The sequence below is a fragment of the Delphinapterus leucas genome, chromosome 21 (assembly GCF_059928025.1).
Source record: "Delphinapterus leucas isolate spDelLeu-1000000601 "Yukka" chromosome 21, BTC_Dleu_Yukka2, whole genome shotgun sequence".
Taxonomy (NCBI): Eukaryota; Metazoa; Chordata; class Mammalia; order Artiodactyla; family Monodontidae; genus Delphinapterus; species Delphinapterus leucas.
Window position 1 is genome coordinate 16990963 of NC_143149.1, and position 22770 is coordinate 17013732.

The 22770-nt window shown below is 38.7% G+C and overlaps 1 protein-coding gene across 37 annotated transcripts in view; it reads right to left on the minus strand.

The window, feature by feature from the left end:
• The window catches only part of PCM1 (pericentriolar material 1), a 106576-nt gene extending 92804 nt beyond the window's left edge, over positions 1-13772 (minus strand). For 11 of the 37 annotated variants that reach the window (XM_089903514.1, XM_089903511.1, XM_089903510.1 and 8 more), the window contains exons 1-3: positions 12033-13338; positions 11713-11780; positions 1906-2023 (exon numbers count right to left, since the gene is read on the minus strand). In XM_089903514.1, coding sequence (XP_089759640.1) covers positions 1906-2001 — 96 coding nt within the window. In that variant the 5' untranslated portion in view covers positions 2002-2023; positions 11713-11780; positions 12033-13338. Of the gene's footprint in view, positions 1-1905; positions 2024-6640; positions 6672-11712; positions 11781-12032; positions 13339-13370 lie in introns of those variants that run through there. The other 26 variants (XM_089903530.1, XM_089903522.1, XM_089903516.1 and 23 more) reach the window with 10 other exon arrangements.
• Between the last annotated feature and the right edge of the window lie 8998 nt (positions 13773-22770).

Here is a 22770-nt window from a genome sequence, read left to right on the forward strand (position 1 = left end):
TGACAAACATTTTTCACATAAATACATAGTCTTAGAGACAATTATTTACTTGTACTAACCCATTTTCCCTCCACTACACCTAGCCTAAATTTCAAACTGTGCTGAAATTATAATTATTCAGAAAATAATTACTTTCCTATCACAGGTCATTAACAAATACAAATACCCAAACTCCAAACCTAGCATCAGTCTGAATATTTTCAAAAGCGTTTTTAAAAATGGTTCCTTACTATTTATAAACTGAATAGTGAAATAAATTATATATATCTTTACTGGCCTCCTTTAAAGTCAGTATATATAGGTAGACAGATCTGGAATCAACCTGTGTTCTAAAGCAATTATTGTTATAGGAAGAAACGCCCCACTGTGTGACCCCAGGCAATTTATTAAACTTCCCAAGATCTCAGTTTCCTAATCTCTAAAATAGTGTCGCCTTTAAAACACGATTAATAATAACATACATAAGGGGAGGGTGGGACAAACTGGGAGATTAGGTTTGACATAAATACACTACCGTGAGTAAAATAGATAGCTAGTGGGAACCTGCTGTATAGCACAGGGAGCTCAACTCGGTGCTCTGTGACAACCTAGATGGGTGGGATGGGGGCGGAGGAGGGAGGTCCAAGAGGAAGGGGATATAGGTATACATATAGCTGATTCACTTCATTGTACAGCAGAAACTAATACAATATTGTAAAGCAATTATACATCAATAAAAAAATAATTTTTAAGAAAAAACGTACATAAAACAGCTAGCACAGTGCCTAGCATATAGTAAGCAATAAATATAACTATTATTTTCTATAGGCAACAATGTACTACATGATAAGGTCTAATATGAAATGACAAAAAATGCTTAATAATTTTTTTTTCTTTTTTTTTTTTTTTTGTGGTACACGGGCCTCTCACTGTTGTGGCCTCTCCTGTTGCGGAGCACAGGCTCCGGACGTGCAGGCTCAGCGGCCATGGCTCACGGGCCCAGCCGCTCCGCGGCATGTGGGATCTTCCCGGACTGGGGCACGAACCCGTGTCCCCTGCATCGGCAGGCGGACTCTCAACCACTGCGCCACGAGGGAAGCCCAAAAAAATGCTTAATATTTTAACTAGAAAACATTTTTATTTACTTAGCTATACTCACATAACGCATTCAACAAAAAAGGTATAAATTCCCACTTTATCCATATTGGAAGAGTCTTTTAGTTTTACTCTAGTAAAATCTTTTGGGATAGTTTTCTCTTTTATAATAAAACTCCTTTCTCTACAAACTGTCCCTCCACCCCAATCCATGTGTGGGTGTTACTGCCAACCTCTTGTTCTACTTACCCCACCCAATCCTGGCCATAGATGACTGGAAAAGAGATGCATATCTAATCCAAATTGGGATAATCATATGTTAAAATTTCAAATTGGAACTAAGAGATAACTAGTCAGTATATAATTGCAGCCATAGCTGAAAACTTTAGAATGAAGGGGCAGCCATAGTATACCACATGGACCAGAGAGGAGAGAAAACTGGTCTGTGAAAAGAAGTTGTGTTAAGCAAAGGCACACAGAAGCAAAGAGTCAGCGTAATGAAAAAGTAATTCTTGACAACTTTCTGGTTGCTTTTCCTAGTCCCTTCCTAAAACCCAGCTATATTCCTTTAAGTTGTTTTCCATAAAATATCTTTATATCCTTGTAATAAATCTCCTTTTTGGCTTAAGCTAACTCAAGTTGATATGTTACCTACAAACAAAAATGTCTTAAAGTAATATAACAAATAGCCTAGGGTCATTTAATATCTTGGACAGCAAGAAAAAATGTGTTTTCAAAGAGTTTCAGTGAGTATGACTTGGCTAAGTCAGGGGAAAGTTGCATTCTAACATTAGTAGCCAACGACACACCATCAATAGTAAGATATCCTACCATGTTGTTGAGTCGGTCATCAACACCCTCATTGCTCCAGTTTGGTAAATCCTGATCATTCATGCCTTCTTCAAAAGGACCTCCTCCTGTGGCCATACTGGCTTTTATAATTAATGTTCTGCAAAACAAGTGAAAACTAACTTTCCTAACACATAAGAACAAATTGTAATTTAAATAATTCCATGAAGCTTAGCAATATGAAGGAATATCAGAAAAGCTGATTTTATGAAATAAAAGAGGCACTGTCAACTACACATCACAGACAAAATGATTTAGCTGCCATAGGCATAGTACGATTAGCATGCATTAAGTAGCCAAAGTGATGGGGAGGGGAAGGAAAAATCTCAGAATATCCACTGTGTCAGCTGGCTTGCATGCTTTAAGGTTATTCAATTTAATTTATTCAACACAATCCTAAAAGGTAGAGTAATCAGGTAGGAAAAAGTTATTAATAGCTAGAACCAAAACTGCTCTTCGAAAAGAAACTAATACCCCCAAAGACCTGGGCATTTGTTTTGTGTCAAAGATTCAAAGAAGGCAGAATGGCTCTGCATGGAACATGAAGAAAGGTTTGGTCTTAATGGGAAGGTAATGGTAAGCAAGATGAAAAGAAAGCAGCAAGAGAGAAACAGGACCAGGTAGGTGAAATGGCCGATAAAAACCAAGAATACAGTGGCTAAAAACATTTAAACATAGCGATGTCTCCTGCCCTATTTTAAATTTATTTATTTATTTATTTATTTTTGGCTGCATTGGGTCTTCGTTGCTGCCTGTGGGCTTTCTCTAGTTGCGGCGAGCGGGGGGCTACTCTTCATTGAGGCGCACGGGCTTCTCACTGTGGTGGCATCTCTTGTTGCGGAGCACGGGCTCTATGAGCACAGGCTTCAGTAGTTGTGGCATGCAGGCTTCAGCAGTTATGGCTAGCAGACTCTAGAGCGCAGGCTCAACAGTTGCGGCGCATGGGCTTAGCTACCCCACGGCATGTAGGATCTCCCCAGATAGGGATCAAACCCGTGTACCCTGCACTGGTAGGCGGATTCTTAACCACTGTGCCACCATGGAAGTCCCCCTACTGCCCTATTTTAAATTATATTACTGCTACCTCATAGTTTTCCCTAGATCTTGATATAGTCTACTAAAGTCACAAATTCTCCCCACTAAAAAAAAGTGGGGATTTTGTGAAAATCAAGGAAGGTACTAAATTTCACACCTGGGTCAAAGAGCTGAGAAATGGAAGAAGCAATAGTACAAGCAAAGGTTCAGAAGCATAGATGATCATGAGAAAATAAGATTTCTACATGATCTTGTGGAGGACTTTGTATTTCCACTGGGTGTGGAACTGCTCGGGTTGGAGGGGGACTGAGTGAAAGAGGAGACAGTGAGATAAACTTTATCTGTAACTCAAGGGGCAGGGTAAGCCATTAGACATCAGGATTATAATAGGTTTTTCAGTTTACTAATACTAACATTAACATGCAAAGAAGTCAGTTAATTTTGTCAAGGTCATTCAGCTAAAAATGTCATAAAAGAATACAAATCCAAGTTGCTTTGATTCTAAGATCCTAACTTCTCCCACTTACTAGAGTATAATATTAAAAGGATTTTAACCATCCATGACAAAGCAGGATTTATCCCATGGGGATTTGAATGCTAGGATATATATTAGAATAATACATTACATTAAACAGGTTAAATATTATCATCTCAAAATAAAAAGTGATAAAATTCAACACTTAATTTGAAAAAAATCTTAAAAAGTACAAATCCATTGGTACTTCCTTACAGGTATGTGTGTTTTTATGCTGTTTATTTCAATAGCATTTATTACTTTTTAAAAAAAAATTTATTGAGGTATAGTTGACGTACAACATCATATAATTTTCAGGTGTAAAACGTAGCAATTCAAAATTTTTAAAGGTTATACTCAATGAGCATATGTTACTTTACTTTATTTTTTATTTTTTTTCTTTTTTTGAGGTACGCGGGCCTCTCACTGCTGTGGCCTCTCCCGGTGCGGAGCACAGGCTCCGGACGCGCAGGCTCAGCGGCCATGGCTCACGGGCCCAGCCGCTCCGCGGCATGTGGGATCTTCCCAGACCGGGGCACAAACCCGTGTTCCCTGCATGGACAGGCGGACTCCCAACCACTGAGCCACCAGGGAAGCCCCATATGTTACTTTAAAAATTTTCTAAAGAGTTGAAAAGAAGTATATTTTAAACCAATAGCCAATGATCTTAAAATAAGATATGAAGAATATTCCTATTAAAAGACCAAAACGGGGCTTCCCTGGAGGTCCAGTGGCTAGGACTTCACCTTCCAAGGCAGGGTGGTGGGGTGGGGTGCAGGCTGGATCCCTGGTCGGGGAGCTACGGTCCCACATGCCTCTTGGCCAGAGGACCAAAACATAAAACAGAAGCAACACTGTAACAAATTCAATAAAGACTTTAAAAATGGTCCACATCAAAAAAAAACTTTAAAAACAATTTTTAAATAAAAGACCAAAACACATATTAGTTATTTAGCATTGTTTTGAAATTGCTTGTACAAAATAGAAAAAGATGAAACAAATATTAATACTGAAAAGAGAAAAGGTGGTATTCTTAAAGAATATTCATTTTAAAAACGTAGAGAACTTCAAAATATCACAAATAACCAGTTAGAAATATACTGGGTAGAAATGATATCACTTATAACAGTGGCAAAAAAATAAAATTATCTAGGAATAATATAGTTTTGCCCTATGTAAAGAAGAATTATTTTTTTAATTGAAGTACAGCTGATTTACAATGTTGTGCTAATTTCTGCTGTACAGCAGAGTGATTCAGTTAAACATATATAAGAAGCAGTATTAAACTCTATAAAACAACATAACAGAAAATGTGAATAAGCAGAAAAACAAACTATGTCCCCTAATGAAAAGGCTAAATATTATAAACATAATACCATTTTTTCTAAATGTATAAACTTAATTAAATACCAAGAAAAATCCCACTGGAATTCTTCTTGGAATTTGACAGAATGATTCTAAAAACCATCTGGAAGAATAAACAAGTAGTTGGAAATAAAATTATCTGAAAAATAAAAGCAAGAGTTGCAAGAGAAGTCAAGAGAGTAGAAAACTAGTCCCAAGATATTCAACCACGTTAAGTATCTATATGGTTATATTAGTACCGCCCAAAAAGAAAATCCTCAAATACACCCAATTCAAAAAATTTAATGACAAAAAGTAATTATAGCTAACATCTATTTTGTTCACTATATGCCAAGCACCATGCTAAATATTTTATATGCGTTTATCATTTAATCTTCACAACAATTGTGTGGTATTGGATTATTCAGTGGTTGGGACAATTTGCTAACAATGTTGAAAAAAGTTTATTTAGAGCTTTAACAGGCTTCCTAAACTAGGATGCTTCATCTTAAACACAAACACAGAAAAATGATTTGAGTGACTATTTTCTCAGTTCTCCCAAGGATGGTACATACCCAGCACCATTCCAGACACACAGAAGGGGAATTAATTCACAGTAAAAAACAGAAGCCTTAGAGCATTAGAGCTTAATTCCCTCCCAATTGAAAAAGACTGCCTTATATCATAACATCAATATACTATCTAGTAGATTGAAAATAGAAAAATAAGATGAAAGAATCAAATAACAGACAAGAAAAAAGAACAGACTTGAAAAATAGAGATTTAACTTATTTGGAATGCAGAAATAAAAGGACTATGTTCAAGCGATTTGATTCATATACAAGTGAATCCCAAGTATACTGAGAATAAATAGTAAATGACAAATTGAGAAAAAAATCTGAAAGAAACAGGAAGTATATAGTTAGTATCTTTACTATATTAAAAAATGCTTGCATGAAAGCAATTTTTGGTTGCAGGGGTAGAATGTGATTTTTGCCCTTTTCTGTCTTATATATTTTCAGCAATATTTTACATCATTTTTTATACTAGAAATATATTTAAGAACTTTGCAAAATAACTGATACTCATAAAGAGGTATGCCCAGTGAACTGAAATGACTCATTTAAATGAAACATTTTACAAGTACCTTTTTCTAGATGTACTAATATAATCTGTAATATTAAAGAACAGGAGCTCAAAAAAAAACATAAGCAGTAGAGGTGATAATGATACTTAACATTACTAAAAGCAATTTATCTTAAAATGGAAATTAGAACAGAAAATTATTAAAATATTTAGGAAAAACTCTTACCAATTTTTTTGGTAAAAGAGTATGTTACATTTTCTTTTTTAATATTTATTTATTTTATTATTTATTTTGGCTGTGCCGGGTCTTAGTTGCAGCATGTGGGCTCTTAGTTGTGGCATGTGGGATCTAGTTCCCTGACCAGGGATCAAACCCAGGCCCCCTGCATTGAGAATGCAGTCTTACACACTGGACCACCAGGGAAATCCCTTTTTCTTCTTTTTTTAATAGAGTATGTTACATTTTCTATCAGTTGAGTAATAAGGTAAGTTTACTTTAAGATAAATTATTAAGACTATATTCAGAGATGTTTTATACTTATTTTTTATTATGATGAATTCCCCCTAAAATGAAGAGCTTTTTCTAGGGATCTATTTATAGGCTAATGACTTTGAACACTATTAACATAAGTTTCTAAAACATGGTTTAAAAGGCACACTCCTAAAGAAGTAAAATTATCAGTATGAAGCTAAAGAAATAATTGCATGTGAGTCAATTCTCAGTGTATTAACATTCACCTGATTTCTCTACGGGAGTAGCTATCTCGCCCTACAAAAGGGAGAAAACAAAGGCAAGTCATTTCTTTTTTATGTCAACCTCTCTAACCACCTCAAAGTCACCATTAAAACTACAGGTCTCTCTCTACCTTCTAAATTTTATTCTGTAAACACATTAATATAATTATTTATATAGTTTTTGATTATTTTATGATGATTATAAACTATTACTTGTATAGAAAGACTTCCAATAATCAAAAAACTAGGTATGTGGAGAAGAGGACCAATGCAAGAAAAATTTTTATGGCAGAATCAAAGAACTTGGTGACTGTAATGATGTGGGAGATGAGGCAGGGAGGAAGGAGTTAAAGGATGACTCCCAGATTTCTAGCTTGAACAACCAGGTACAGGATGATACATTCAAAGTAATTTGAAAAGAAACAAGTTTCTGTTGAGATAAGATGAGTTCAGTTTTAGAAATATTTGAGATGCCTACTGTCCACCAAATTAAATGTCTAGTGGGCAAATACTGATCTCTCAGAAGTGAAATCTAGGCTAGAGAGATTTGCAAATCATCAACTCATAAAAGAACTTAAAGTGGAAAAGAAGGCTCAGGGAGAAGATGAAGAGTAAGAGAAGAAGACTGAACCTTGAAAGACACTGATATTTAAGAGAGAAAGGAAAAGAACACTAAGAAGGTACAGAAAGACAGGAGGAAAACCAGAAGAATGTGCTAGAAAGGGGGAGAAGTATATAAAGAAGGAGGGTATGATAAGAATGCCAGATGTTACTCTGTCATATAAGGAAAGCAGTGAGAAGTGTACACTTGGATTTAGCAACAAGGGGGTTACTGACAAGCTTGGTAAGAATCAATTCCATAACAAATGCATTTATTGATGGGAAAGGGAAAAAATAAAGGAAGTAATGAGGTGATTTTTTCAAGGAATCAGCCTGTGAAGGAAAGCAGGTGGCGATGGTCAAGAAGAAGTTTCCTTAAAAGGAAGGTATCTTGAGCACGTTTAAAATTTGTTGGGATAGAGCTCACAGAGGGAGATAATGAAGATGCAAATGACAAAGGAGATAAATTGTGTGGTCTCCGAAAAACCAGGAGCAGCTGGGATCCAGGGTGTAAGAAAAATGATTAACTTCAGAGAGGCAAAGGAACACCTCTTTTACTGAAACAAAAGAAAAGAAAGGATACAATTGGATACAGGCTGGTTAGCAGATTTGGTGGTAGGAAGCTGAGTTTGTTAAGTGAGGTGAAGTAAAAAGGATTGCTCATTAAATGTGCAAGGGTAACATGACAGTGTCTGAGAGACTGGGGAAGAGTGACGTGGGCAGCACTAAGGACTCAGATGAGAGCAGTAACATTCCCTGACATCACTAATGTATCACTAATCTGCAGTGTGAATTTTTTTCCCCCAGAAGTGCTCATCAGCCTTGGTATAAACACTCCATTGAATCCATCCAAGGTTGGGATTTTGCCAGGCAGGTTTAATAGAAAGACAATGAGATGGAAAAGTTGAAGCCATTGGAAGATAACTAGTACAAGTGATGGATGATGGTAATGTGAAGCTGAATGGGGATAAGAGTAAAATTCTTCTACGTCAAACAAGCACTTCTATGCATCCTATGACCTATTAAACTAAGCTGAAACTATTATTTATAGGTTTCATTTTGCTATTTTTGACAGCCTTATTTAGTTCCCCTATCTTATAAGGATATGAAATGCAAAAATACCATGGCAATTTATAAGCTACTTTCAGTGACTGATCCTTCTGAAGAAAATCCTGTTGTAGGATTCTTACTATAGAGAAGTATTATATATATCTAAGTAGAATATCACAGTATTAATTACCATAAAATACCGATGGTTGACTAAAGTTACCTTTGAAATAAAAATACAAAGTAAAGAAGAAATTAATCAAGAAAAGAAAAAAGATTATTTTTCCTAAAATCTTTAAAATTCAGATATTATTTCTCAAATAGTATTAAATTACTCATAACTGTCTTTGGAAATACCTTACTTCTCACCTGACAACTGTAAATCAAGGTTTTAGAAATACTCATCCAAATAAAATAATGTAGAAACTATAAGTTTTTTTCTAAATATTTACTTAGAGTCACAAAATAACCAAAGCTGGTACTTTATGTTATCTGCACAAGTTTTCTAAAGGTTGCATTATTTGGAATATTTCTTTTACTAATTATATAAAGGAAATACCCAGTATACTGTTTTGAAAGTCTTAATACAGTGCACAAGCATACTAAGCACTTTTAATGGAAACTGAGAAGAAAATGCATAAGTTTCTGGCATTATGTGATTGTTTAGTTTCATTTGAGGAATTTCTCAATTTCTTCTCTGTACCTAAAAACCATACAGATCTTTTCCTTGGTTCTTTCAATTTGACACTTCCTAAAAATTTCAATAATTTTCTAGAACTTAAGATATCTTTCTATAATTACCCTCTTTAAATTAAAAAAAAATAAAAATTCTTAAGGTATTGGGGGGAGGAGAATGAATAGACTGCAACAATAGACTACAATATATAACACTCAATTCGAATTAACAAAAATTTGATTAGACCTATGTACCAAGTATTGCACTGGGTCTATCTTATGGTACAGTTGCTCTGTAGAGCATTTCCACACCAAGAAAATTTAATATATCCTTGCTCTCTACAAAAGCAAATGAGAGCCCCTGAGGTCAATTAAATTCTGCTTGCTAAAACCTCTCCCTCTCTGCAATTTATATTCAAATCTGTCACTTCCTTATCACTGATTACATATAACTCCCTGGGTACATCTATATGCCCTGCTATAACCAATCCCAATCTTCACTGCCACTCCATCCCATACTCATTACTGATAAGAGCTCTTCCTATGATCCCTTTCCACTGGACCATTACATACAAACTCCCTATACATCCTCCATCTGTTCCCAAATACTCCTCCTACTTCTTTGGATTCAATAAAATCCCAAGTCACTCTAAAAGCACTATTTCCTTAGAAATCCTTTCTAAAAGAAGATGCTACTCTTCCTAGTCTTTCAGATTCATGGGGGGAAGGATACCAATTGCAGACCATTCTTATTTAACAATGCTTAACCTTCCTCTTTCGAACAAATTAACCACCAAAAATACCACTCTCCCTGTCTTGGGTACCATTTCCTACTGTCCATCCCAAGACAGTCTTACACTTTTCTTGGTAACAACAGGTTCATGGTTTCACTCTGCACCTCATTCTCTGCTTTCATGACCTGAACATCTGTAACCATTTTTCTAAACTCTGACCTCAGTTCCAACATCCATCTCATCTTCTCTATTCCAATACTATTTCTACTCTGAAGAGATAATTTGTTCAAGATCCTGAACTTCTGAAATCCCTCTTTCTGAACCTAAGACCTTGCATTCTACTTCTCTCACTTGCTCATGGCCCTGCTGAATACTTCCAGCCCCTTGATCATTTCTCTTTCCAGGAATCCATTAAACCCTCACTTTCTTACTCAACCCCAAATACAAACCCAAGTAAGCCATTCCAAAAATGACTTGCTAGCATCCTTGGCCTACTCAACTATTTGCCCATTTTATGAATTCAATTCTGGATAAACCTCATTACCTAATCTCTTTGCTTCTACTCTCAAACTCAAAGGTAAGGTCAGTCAAATAGTTATAAAATGGCAATGACTGTGTCCACTATTAAGGTATATTATACCATATTACACACTCACACTTGCAAAATGTAGGTTTACTCACTGAGGTAAGGAACTTTATCTGTTTTGCTCACTGCCACATCTCTAGTACTTTATAGCCATTAAGTCACACATTGTAGGCACTGAATTAAATTTGTAAGATGAATGTACTGCTATGTACCCCCTTCTGGCTTCTTAATAAATTCCCTAGTGTGATTATTCCAAACACTTTCTATTTTTTCCAAATCTCACATACATTTGCCTCCTTTACAAACAAATAGCCAAATCTCCTACTGAGAAAATGAAGGTCTTTTAAAATGAGTTTAACTCAAGAGCCCTATATTTTTATTCTATTTTATCCATCTTCTCTAATGTGTTAAAAGGAAAATTATTTTATGACTGATATTATAACTGTTTTTATTTTACCAAATGCCTATTACATACTCCAGTGTTAAGAACTCTAATCCACAAACTCACATTTGACTTTTCCCGAGTTCCACTTTTCTTGTTTTATTGTTATACTCTTTCAATTAAAAGAAAAAAATACCAAGAATTATAATTAAGATATAAATCAATGGCCAATCTATATTTTCTCATGATAGCCTATTTCATAAGGGAGCTGAAGATTTGTCTGCTTTCCTGGAAAGCAAGGATATAGTAAACATATTTTAAAAATGGTCTGCCTTAAAATTTTAACAATAGAATTAAATTATCTGAGATTTTTTTTAAAAGAGTAATTATTGCTGAAATGCTTCTAACAAAAATTTCTTCTAATCCTCATCCTTTGGTCATTTAATTTCTGAATGGTCCTTGGCAAACAATTACTTAACTTTCCCTCAATGAACTTACATTGACTTTTTTCTGCTGGTCAGAGAATATCTTTACATAAACAGCATTTGACAATGCACTGTGCATACAAACTAATGTTTAAAGTAATTTTAGACAGCTAAAAAAAAAAAAAAAAAAAACTTCAATCAATAGTATATATAATAAGCTCAAAAAGTAGAGGTTTGTGAATAAAAAATAAAAACAGCCAATTAATAGAAAAGTTGTACAAGATGACTTAAGAGTAAATGAATTCAGAAGAAGAGGCTATCCAAATAGTTGTTACAGGACACATTCAAACTGAAATGGGCTGAAGAAGAAATTCTGCAAAGACAAAGACATTTAAAAAGGTATTGCATAAACTATTCTAGTATTTAATAATTAGGAATGACATGACTCTTTTCAAACAAAAGTATGAAGGCAGACCAAAGTGGCATGCCAAAAGCACAGCAAACAGGGCAACAAACCTAGATTGTTTGTTTACTACACGCACTGGTATTTTATAACAGTCTGCATCATAAGGTCTTCTTCAACTATAATACAAAGGCCAATAACATATATAATGATGTCAAGTTACCTGTTTAGAAACTAGTTTTTGCAGCTCAGAAACAGCTCCTTTCCTGTTTCACACTTCAAAACTGTTGTCTGTTTATGATTTAAAAAAAAAAAAATCACTTCAGTAAATTACACTATGAAGTACAGAATAACAAATACTGACTATATTTATAACCTAAAGTATGTTCAGGAAATCAACAGAAAAGGAAAAATCCAATTTATCACTATTTTAAAATCACCTTACTTTCATCTTTTAGGAAAACAATGTGGTACACAGGTTTAAATCCTCCAACCTTGTAAGATCCTACCAAACAACAGTGTGATTGATACCTTAATACCTACTTTGGAATATAATGTAATCATCATGTAAAAAATCCATGCCCAAGTTTACTCTTCAGATTGGTCAAGTCATTAACTTCCTGTCACTCAAAACTTCCAGAACTTTGCAGACCCGTTGATGAGGAAAATGTTTCTTTATTTAAAAGCTGGCTACTTCATTAAAAAATAACCCTGTAACTACATAAACACAAGGTTTACTTTCAGTCCAAATAGAATTATAATGGTTCCCAGTGGCTCTAAGTGGGAAGGTGATAGGGAAAGAAAGGAGCAGGTGCACCGAAGCTTGACAACACCCACTCCAGTAACCAGAGAACACCAGAAGGCGGAGTCTGGAAAGCAGCGATGGGGCGGGGGTGAAAGGGGCGCCCAGAAAGCCCGCTTCTTCCAGCGCCAAGACACGATCCGTCACCCGTAGAGCAAACGACACAGATCTCCAATCGTTCAAAAAAACTTTTTTCTTTTTTCAGATAGGGCGAGCTCTTGAGGAGTGAGCCGCGGGATGAAAAGTTTGGGCGACCCGCCTCCCTAGCGGGGCCTACTACGTAACCCCCAAACCCCCGTTTCTGCAAAGCAAGCGATGTTCCCCGAATCCCATTTGGCATTTAGTTTATCCCCACCCTGGGCCCATCCAAACTGTACCAGCAGTAAGGGATGGCGAAGGGGCGCAACGGCAGAGGCGAAGGAAGAGCTCTGAAATGAACATTCCCCTCGCAAGTAGAAACCCCAAAGCCAGGAACGCCTCCCGCGGCCCTTCCGCTCTAAGAACACCCGAAACAGCTGAAGTCCCGCTGCCCACAGCCGAACCCCGAAGTCGCGTCGCTCCTCACCGGCCCTTCTCCACCCCAAATTCTGGACCTCGAGAGCCCCACCAGGAGAGAATTTGGGGGGTAGGGTGGGAGAGGCGCAGTGACGAAGACTACGGCCACTAAGGCCCCTTACTATGGAAAACTAGACCCCCTGCCCCTGGCAACCAAACCGTAACCCGCCCCCCCCGCGCTTCCTCCACTAGCAAGGGACATTCCTGGAGCTCCCGAGTCCCAAGGCGGCCTCCTCCCCAGGGCCAAAAAGAGAGAGGGGCGGGGAGGCAAGAAGGGGGGTTCTGTGGTCGCCAAGATGCGTCCTTTGAGGCTCACCCCGATATCGCGTCGGTCGGTCCGGGGTAGGGGGCGGAATGCCTGGCCAGGGTACGGGAAGCAAGCAGCAAAAAAACCCCAGGAGCCCAGACAGAGGCGTGGGCCCGAGACCAGGCCCTACGGAGTCAAGTGTCCCAGGGCCGTTGCTCTCCCGCCCCTACGCCGCGCTGCCCTCGGTTGCCAAGGGCTGGGGACGCTCAGGCATTACCTGTAAACGAAGCAGCCGCTCCCGCCAAGGGCGGAGTAGCGGCCAGCCCCCACGAACCGCCACCGGCGGCGGGCCTCCCTTAGAGACCACAGCAGGGAGAGTCCCCAAGTTTCCTGGCTGCTTAGGGCCCAATGGCCGCCTTTTCTACATCAGCTACTCGGCTCCAACCGTCGCAGCCACCGCCATCTTAGGCTCTCATTGTGGTGGGAGAAGAGGGGCGGGGGGACTGCAGAGGGGGCAACGCGCCGGGAGACATGCGCCGTCTCCTCGGCAACGGCCGCGCGGGGGCGAAATTCGCCTGGGAGGGAGCCGCAGTGCGATCAGCGCTCTAGACTGGAGTCATGTGACCGGCGGGAGTCTGCGGTGTCACCTCTGGCTCCGGAGCCGGCTGCCGATTACACAAACGAACCACCAGGAACTACATATCCCAGAATGCCAACTCGCTCTCGGGTTATACGCGCCCGCACGTTCGCCACGAGGAAAATGACTACAAATCCCAGCATGCTGTGCGCTTCCGGCTCCTCCAGCGAGGAGGTCGAGGCCTGTGCGGAAGCGGATGGAGCCCTCTTGGGCAGCTGGAAAAAGAGTGGAGGCGGGTTCTGGTTTTCTGTGGGTGGGGGGTGGTGCCAGCTCCGGAGAGTGCTGGAAGGAGGAGAAAAGGCCGCGGACTGCGGTCGCTTTCTACTCACATCCCGGTCACGAAGGGGTGGAAGCAAAAGAACCTTTACAATCTGGGCTTAATTTTACACGTGAGGAGATAAACCCACGCGAGTTAATTGGCCAAACGTCGTACAGCTGGTCAGTGGGAGAATCATCAGTGTTAGTAATTAACTCCACCTTGGATTAACGCCCTAGTTTCCTTAGAAGAACCAGATGATTTTAATCAAAATTTAATATCGAAAAATGTTCTCTAAAACTATAGTCTCTGAAGTCCCTTTTTATTTACTCTCTTTTCTCAGCAGCAGCCCTGTTAAGGTTAGTATATAAACAGGTTCTCTCTTAAAACAAACCCCCAGAACACGGTGACAATTAACGTCTTCAGTGTGGCTACCTGAAAGTTTTAAACACTGGTCAGTTTTTCTTTATTTTTCGACAGTTTGTAATTGTGGGATAACTTTGTTTTAAGCAAAATAAGGGTAGGAGGAATGAAGAATGGGTATCTAAGTTCCAACAGCAAATTGTTCTCAGTTACCAATGGAATTTGTTCACAAAACCAATTAATAGAACTGCATCTCAATACATGATTCAGGTAAATCAAGCCCTTCGTGCTACTGTAATTTGCAACTGAATCCAGGTTCAGCTTCAGTGCAATGATCTTTGACCCTTTGTCCTGCATTTTTTAAGTATTTTTCTGTGCGTCTAACGGTGCTGATTACTTAGGTAACAAAAACGTAGTCCCTGCCCATTAAGAGCTCATATTGTAATAAATGATGAAGAAATAGGGTGTGATGTAAATAAACTCTGTTTTATAAGAAAACAAAGTGCTGTGGGAACTCCCAGCACCGAGCAGCTAATGGATTAGGTGTTTACTGTAGTCCAGTGTGCCCTAGGCCTCATTGTAATTCCACTGCACACTAGCTCTAAGATCTTGGGCAAGTTACTTGACCTTTCTGAGCCTCAGTTGCCCCAGTTAGGGGGAGGAGCTAATAATATTGCCTACCTTAGATCTTTTTTTTAAAAGTAGTGTTTATTCTGTATTAGGCACAGGATTAAGCATTTCATCTCTTGCGGTTTTCTGAATTTTCACAACTATCCTGAAGATACTGGTTCTACATCAGTTCCATTTTACTAATGAGAGGTTAAATAAATTGCCAAAGTTCTGACAGCTCCAAGTAGGAGAGCCCAGGTGTAAACTGAGGTCTACTGACTCCTCGAAGGAATTTTTTGATTAAGAAAATGCATGGGAGGGCTTCCCTGGTGGCGCAGTGGTTGAGAGTCCGCCTGCCGATGCAGGGGACACGGGTTCATGCCCCGGTCCGGGAGGACCCCACATGCCGTGGAGCGGCTGGGCCCGTGAGCCATGGTCGCTGAGCCTGCGCGTCCGGAGCCTATGCTTCGCAACGGGAGAGGCCACAACAGTGAGAGGCCCGCGTACCAAAAAAAAAAAAAGAAAATGCATGGGAAAAAATACTGGCACATGGTAAGCCATAATCATCACCATCATCGCCGTTTTGTTTTATACATATATATTATTATTTTTAAATATGTAGAAGCTATTGTCATTGAAACAATACAGATGGATTCAAAAGCACTACTGAAATCATATGGTCATTATGTTCTTTTAATTTGTGAACCCTAAAAGATGCCAGTGCTATTATTGGTCTGTTAGGTGGTGGGAGAAGTCTGAGAAATTTTTACATTAAAATGGGGTCCTCAAACTAAATATGGGCATTATTGATCTTAGCAGGGGACAGAGGACCCCCCAAATGATGAAATTATCCTGGATTTCTAAAACCTTCACATCTAATTTAGAAAAACAAACTATGCAAATGAACCAGTTTAGCATCAGTAGTGTATGAATATGGCAAATAAACAATACAGTAAGTGCTTTAGGAATGCAGAGAAAGAGTACATTATATTAAGTATATTGTATTATATTGTCTCAAAGATGATGATTGCTCCAGGATTTCTATGTAGGATGAAATTAGGGGCAACAGTCTGGTGGAAATGTAAATGGGGAACATAAGTAGCCTTTAAGAGATATAGGTTGAAACTACATCTCAGTTTTCCACATTTAAGTAAAACTTAAACACATGTATTAAAGGTGGGTGAGGAGGCCGAAATGGAAGAATGATGTTCAAAGGAAAGGAGCACACCTGTAACACAGATAATACATCCAGAATAAGCAATGAATAATGCAGAAAACAGACTGGGTCAAGTAAAGGATTCATGTGGAGATGGGGAAGCAGGAGAAGAAAGCGAGATCCATGAACAGGTTGGGGCCAAACTGTAAAAAATCTTAAATGTTGATCTAAAATGTTTCGGCTTTGTTCAACAGATAATGTGAAACTAGTTGAGGGTTTGGAAGAGGCAATGATATAAGGAAGTAGTTGTTTTAAGACTTAATCTAGTGGCAATGTTTAGAACAGACTAGGGAGAGCAGAGGAGAAGGAAAAGACAAAGAACAGGTGGTAACTGGCATGAAGTAATTAAGGCCTGGCCTAAGGTGATAGCAGAATGAATCAAGTGGAGGAGTTGGAATCTGATGGTAAATTAAATAAGCTGTCATTGCTGTGTAAAATATTTGTTTCTGTTATTTGATATTTAGTATGACATTGACCAGAGGGCTCTTAAAATTTAACATTTTGTGATATATTATTTATCTCTTTAATGAGTTCTGTACATTCTTTATACACAGATAGATTTTAACCATGGCTAGAGCAGAAACCCTGCCTTTTATGCTTCTTTATATCCCAGATGCCTTGTAGAGTTCATTTATTTTGATGTTCATTAATTTGGTCTTTGAAGACGGTTTTCTGCAGTACCTAGTTTTTACCTGTAGGTGGCGAGAGAACTTAAAGGTAAAACCTTCAGTGACCACTATACTATTATAACTGAATTTAAGATTGTTTTTATTATGTGATTTTTGATACACTCAAGAAAATGTATGACATTTATGTAAATTATAAAGTACAATAAGAAAAGAAACACTCAAGAATCCACTTCCTAACCTAAAACATAGAATATAATCAGTATATTTAAGGACCCCTCTGCTTTCCACCAAACTCATTCCCCTTCTTTGCAGTCATAAATACTATCTTGAATGATATCAGTGTTATAATTCCTTCATTTTCCTTGTGTAACTATATGTATATATCCCTAAGTAGTATTTTTTTAGTCTTGCTTGTTTTCGTACTTCATATAAATGGTATCATACTGATTATATTCTTGCTTGATGTGCTTTTTGATTCCTCATTACGTTTCTGCAATTCATCCTGGGTAGAAACACAGTCTGTTAAGAGCAGAATGTAAAATTAATTTTTGAATAATCCTACAAATGAATATAACTGATTTTATCTTTATGCTTTATCTTAGCTTGTGGGTAACTTGATGAACAAAGAGATTGATCATGTCACCCAGGGAACTAGTTGGAGACCTCTGGCCTAGTTCTTATACCTTTCGGTTAAATTTGAGCACTTCACTGCTCTGCCTTAATTTGACCCAGAGTTTGTCAATCTTGATGTGGTTGACCTGTGGGGCTGGATGATTCTTTGTGATGGGGGCTGTGCTGTGTGCTGTAGGAGCCCTGGCCTCTTGCAGCCTGTAGCCCGCTGCCTCCCCGGTGATGACAAGCAAAACTGTCCCTTGACATTGCCCAATAACCCCGGAGTCAGGTTGCGGTGGGCCATGTGGCTTAAGGGCAGAATCACTCCCAGTTGAGAAACACTGTCTAGTCTTTGCATTGAGAAAACCGTGTTAATTATGATTTTTCTTATGTACCTCTTTTGCTCAAAAACCTGAATATATAAATAATTAAATCAATTAATTACTAGGTAATTATATCAACTAGTTATATCAAATCCTCATGCATAAGTAATGTTTCAAGTCTCTTCTTACCTTCTTCCGTTTCCCCCATATCTAATTACTACGACATCTCTCATTACTGCCTAGTTCAGACTCTTTATTACTAGATTCCAAAATACCTAATTGCTGCTCTCAGCATACAATATTAATGTTTACACCAGTCTGAACTGCTCTTTCCTTCATAACCAATTTATGGTCCTTTTCATTCAAAAATCACTCTTTCAATAAATGTAACCCTTGTGATTCTGACAATTCCATACATATTTGCAGGTCATCAATTATTTTTTTTAATTTTTTAATTTAATTTTGTTTATTTTTTTATACAGCAGGTTCCTATTAGTTATCCATTTTATACATATTACTGTGTACATGTCAATCCCAGTTCATCCCAGCACCACCCCTCCACCACCACCACTTTCCCCCCTTGGTGTCCATAGGTTTGTTCTCTATATCTGTGTCTCTATTTCTGTCTGCAGGTCATCAGTCTTTACATGGCTTTCCAACTCTAGAGTTGTAATTACTATACACTTCTTCCTATATTTTCCTTGTGTATATTCTTGGGGGTCTGTGTGTTTTTACCCCACCTTCTCTATTCATTGTAAACCTGATCAGAGCTGCAGTAGTGCAGTCCTATCTGCAATGCTTGCTTCCCAGGAAAAAATCAAGTTGAAGGGTTTTAAAAAAGGTGTCCTGAGTAACAATAAAAAACTGGAAAGAAAATAATCTATATCTTTTCTCCTAGCTTCCCACCACCCCTACAATAGAAAGTCTTAAATATAACTAGATGTAGGTTGTTAATAATTAGAGAAATCAGGTAATTAGGTGGGAAGGTTCCAAAATTACAGAAATATAGACTGATACGGATTTTGTTCTGTAATTCATATGAAAAATATTAGAAAGGTATGAAAAGTAATTTTCAGCTTTTACTTTCAAAACCCTGTTATTGAAACTAAAATTATATGAAATAAGAACAGTTGCCATGGTTCTAAAGGAGTAATCTGGAGTAACTACAAAAGATGAACTCTGGGTCAGAAAAGGGTCTTTTCTCACATAAATAAGGAGATCTGCAGGTCTAGATTTGGTATATGCATGAAAATAAGGGTGGGCTAATGAAGGACTATCCAACATGATTGGCGTTACATTGAGCCATATTAAATTCACTGCATTATATAGTGAGGTACAGCTGTATATGCTATGATTTTTGCCCTTTTACCATAAAAAGGCTTCCCACACTGCATTTCCCCTTCCATAAGAAAGATTCTAAGGTCAGGGAGAACTGGCAAAACATGTGTGAACTCAAATTAACCAGGTAAAAGAGGTTAGAATGTTCTTTCTTTACCAAAAGAGGACTAAATGTCCAGAGTTAAAAACTGGGGGATATTGAATGGATAGACAATCTAATCTAGAGAAGGAAAAAAATAAAACCCTGACAATAGGTGCAGCAGAATGGTGTAGAGCAGGGGTTGATAAACTTTTCCTGTAAAAGGCCAGATATTAAATATTTTAGGTACTGTGGGCCATATGGTCCCACTGCTCAATGATTGTGGAGTACAAGCAGCCAGGTAATGAACGAGCATGGCTGTGTTCCAATATAACATTGTTTTTGGACGCTGAAATTTAAATTTTATATAATTTTCACGTCACAAAATATTAATCCTCTTCTAATTTTTTTCAACCATTTAAAAATATTAAAATAGGCAGTGGGCCCAGTTTAACCCAGGGGCCATAGTGTGCTGACCCCTAAGAGAGTACTGAACATTTAAAGTTTTTAGATAATTAATGATAGATCAAGGGAGAAATTAACAAGGGAAAAAATGCAGTTTTACTACTTTGCAGGATGGTCATTATACAAGGAATCTTTTGAACTAATTAAGAAAGGGAGAATATCAAGTAAATGCAACTGAACAATATTTGTAGGTATTAGCTTGTTCCATTTCTGATATATTTTCTTTTCCCCCATTCAGACTAGTTATAGGCATGCATTGCCTCCATGAAGGATGATCCCAGGCAGTCATACCAGCAACAAAAGATAAAAATTTCAGACATGAGAAAAAAAGACTAAAACCAGAGCAGTTTCCACACCTTACAATTTGTGAAAAAAGGAAGACTTGATGGGAAATCAAAAGAATTTGATGCTTTCCCTTGCATCTCTGAAAAGGAAGAGGAGGAAGGTTTAGCAGCAGCCTGTGTGGACTGCTGACTGAGGAGAACTAAGAGGGGCCAGTATCTGTGGCAGGAATAGAGGGTTCTCGTGGCACAGCGCAGACCTCACCTACCACAAGCCCCAGCAGTCAGTGCAAGAGAGATTAGGTTTCTTCAAGCCCAGAGAATATAGTCTTGAAATCCAATTAGGAAAACAAGAGTCACATTTATCTTTCACGTGTAAGTTTGTGGCATAAGAAATATACCCACTTTACTTACATAGTTCAAATGTCAGCTACCTGAATATTCCCAAGCCCCCGAAGTTGTTGGGATAACCACATCTCCGTCGCGAGGACAGCAGGAAATCTGATCTCATTTGCCGACATCTTCTAGGATCCTTGGAGCTAATGTTTTTCTGTTATTTTTTGCTTTTGCTGATTTCTTGATTTCTCTCAAGTCTAGCCTCTTTGGGCTGTTCTTTTTCTTCATCCCACATCATTCCCAAGGCAGAACATGCCTCTTACCCTTTATTTTCTCAAAATACCATGGACACAAGGCACCTCTCTGTGGTAGCTTTTCACTGAGGATTTGGTGTTAACAGTGCAAGGGGGTGAGGAGAAAGAGGACTTCGTGATGCAGCAAACATCTTAAAAGTGAATATTCGACACCCCTGTTGTTTAAAGATCTTTGGCCATAGCCTGGAATTTCTCACTGTCTGCCTCTTGCCAACTTTCTGTAGTCTTGATGGATTCTTCACATTCTGCTGCCCATTCTTATCTCACTCACTCCTGCCTTTTCACCCTTTTCCTCTTGGGTTATCCATGGAAACTCCAAATTCCTCATTAATTATTTGTTATCAGAACAGTGTTTTTCCCTTGGTCTTGCTTCTAGCCTGTCCCAGCTAGACCTACTATTAAGATAAACAATGTTCTTCCTCTGCTACATGAGTTAATGTGACCCATTTCCTCAGCATGAAGTTCTAAGAAAGTTATGTCTTCTCTGAATGCTAAAATTAATTACATATGACTCTTAACTATCCTGATTAGCAGATATTGTAACAAGAAACATTTCCCTCCATTTCCCTGACATCCCCTCCCTTAATATTCAAGAATGGAATGGAGGATGCTTAACTCAGTTCTTAGGAGCCAGTTTTTTTGTTTTTTTTTTTTCCGGTACGCGAGCTTCTCGCTGTTGTGGCCTCTCCCGCCGCGGAGCACAGGCTCCGGACGCACAGGCTCAGCGGCCATGGCTCACGGGCCCAGCCGCTCCGCGGCATATGGGATCCTCCCGGACCGGGGCACGAACCCACATCCCCTGCATCGGCAGGCGGACTCCCAACCACTGCGCCACCAGGGAAGCCCAGGAGCCAGTCTTTAGTCCAAACACATAGTGGAGAGAGAAGGGTAGACTGCCTAATTTTCAAGATGGGTCCCACTTTTTGTCCTTTGTCCCACTGCCCTCATCTTATCACTTTTGAAAACATTCCCATATGATGTGAGGCCATCATTATCCCCTGCAGCAGTGATTCCACTTCCGGTCTCTTAGAAGCTTTTCATGGAGTGTGGGGCATTGGGAAGATGTGGAGACAAGGATTCTCCTTATAATGTTTTGCTCCAGGTTTAGGTTGCCCTGAGCTCTCACTGACTCAGGCTTTTTGCCTCTGATTAGCACAGATCCCCACACAGGCTGTAATGATGTTCTAAGGCTGGGCGACCCCACTACCTTCGTGTAAAGCTAGTAAAGCACTACAGCAAGTGGATGAGAACATGCTTCTGAGACCAGACTATTTCAAGTCAAACCCTGGCATATGTGACCTTCAGTAAGTTACTTGCTCTTTTTATGTCTCTGTTGTCTCACTGACAAAATGGGAGTAAAAACAAGAATGCATATCTCAAAGGGCTGTTATGAGGATTAAATGAATTAATACACAGAAAATGTTCAGAGAGTACTGGCTCACAGTAAGTGATATATAAATGTTTACATTTATTATACTTACAAAGGAGGCTCTGTGCTGATGCTGACTTAGGCCTCCAAGTTTTCAGGATCCATTCCTGCACCACATTTTAGCAGAGGTTTCAAAGCACTCACAGTATACCACTTTGGCTGAGTCACAGTGGCTTTAACCGTGGGGACTACTTGACTACCAGTGGATACTGACACCAAGGTTAGATCACCACAGGAAAGAAATTGGATTTTATCTTATTGATTATGGAGGGCCACTTGAGCCTTATTAAACAGAGGAGTGATGTGATCACGTTTGTTTTTATACAGATAACTTTTTTTTTTAACTGTGTAGGAGATAGTCACCATGGGAAGGAAACTGGAAGTAGGTTGATCAAAGAGGAGGTACCAATAGATTATGCTAAGGTGTTGAGGACACAAATTAAGATTGCAGTGGCAATGAGATTGTGACAATGGGGCTGATGAAGAAAGTTTGGTATTTAGGAAGTAGATTCAATAGGACTTATTGACTAATGAAATGAAGGATGAGGGAGAGGAATGATGTCTGATAATGCCAGGATTTTGAACTGAATGAGTGAATAAATAGGGGTTTTTCCAACTCATTGTGTTCTCCCAAAAGCAAGCCTTTTCCTCCAGGGGAAAGGAAGAGGAAGAGACTGTAATGAGTTGACTGTTGGCCAAACACAGAGTTACAGAGAGAAGTGAAAGCTGGCATTAGATATTTGGGAGTTGGTACACACTAACATTCAGTGGACTAGAGAGGAAGAATACT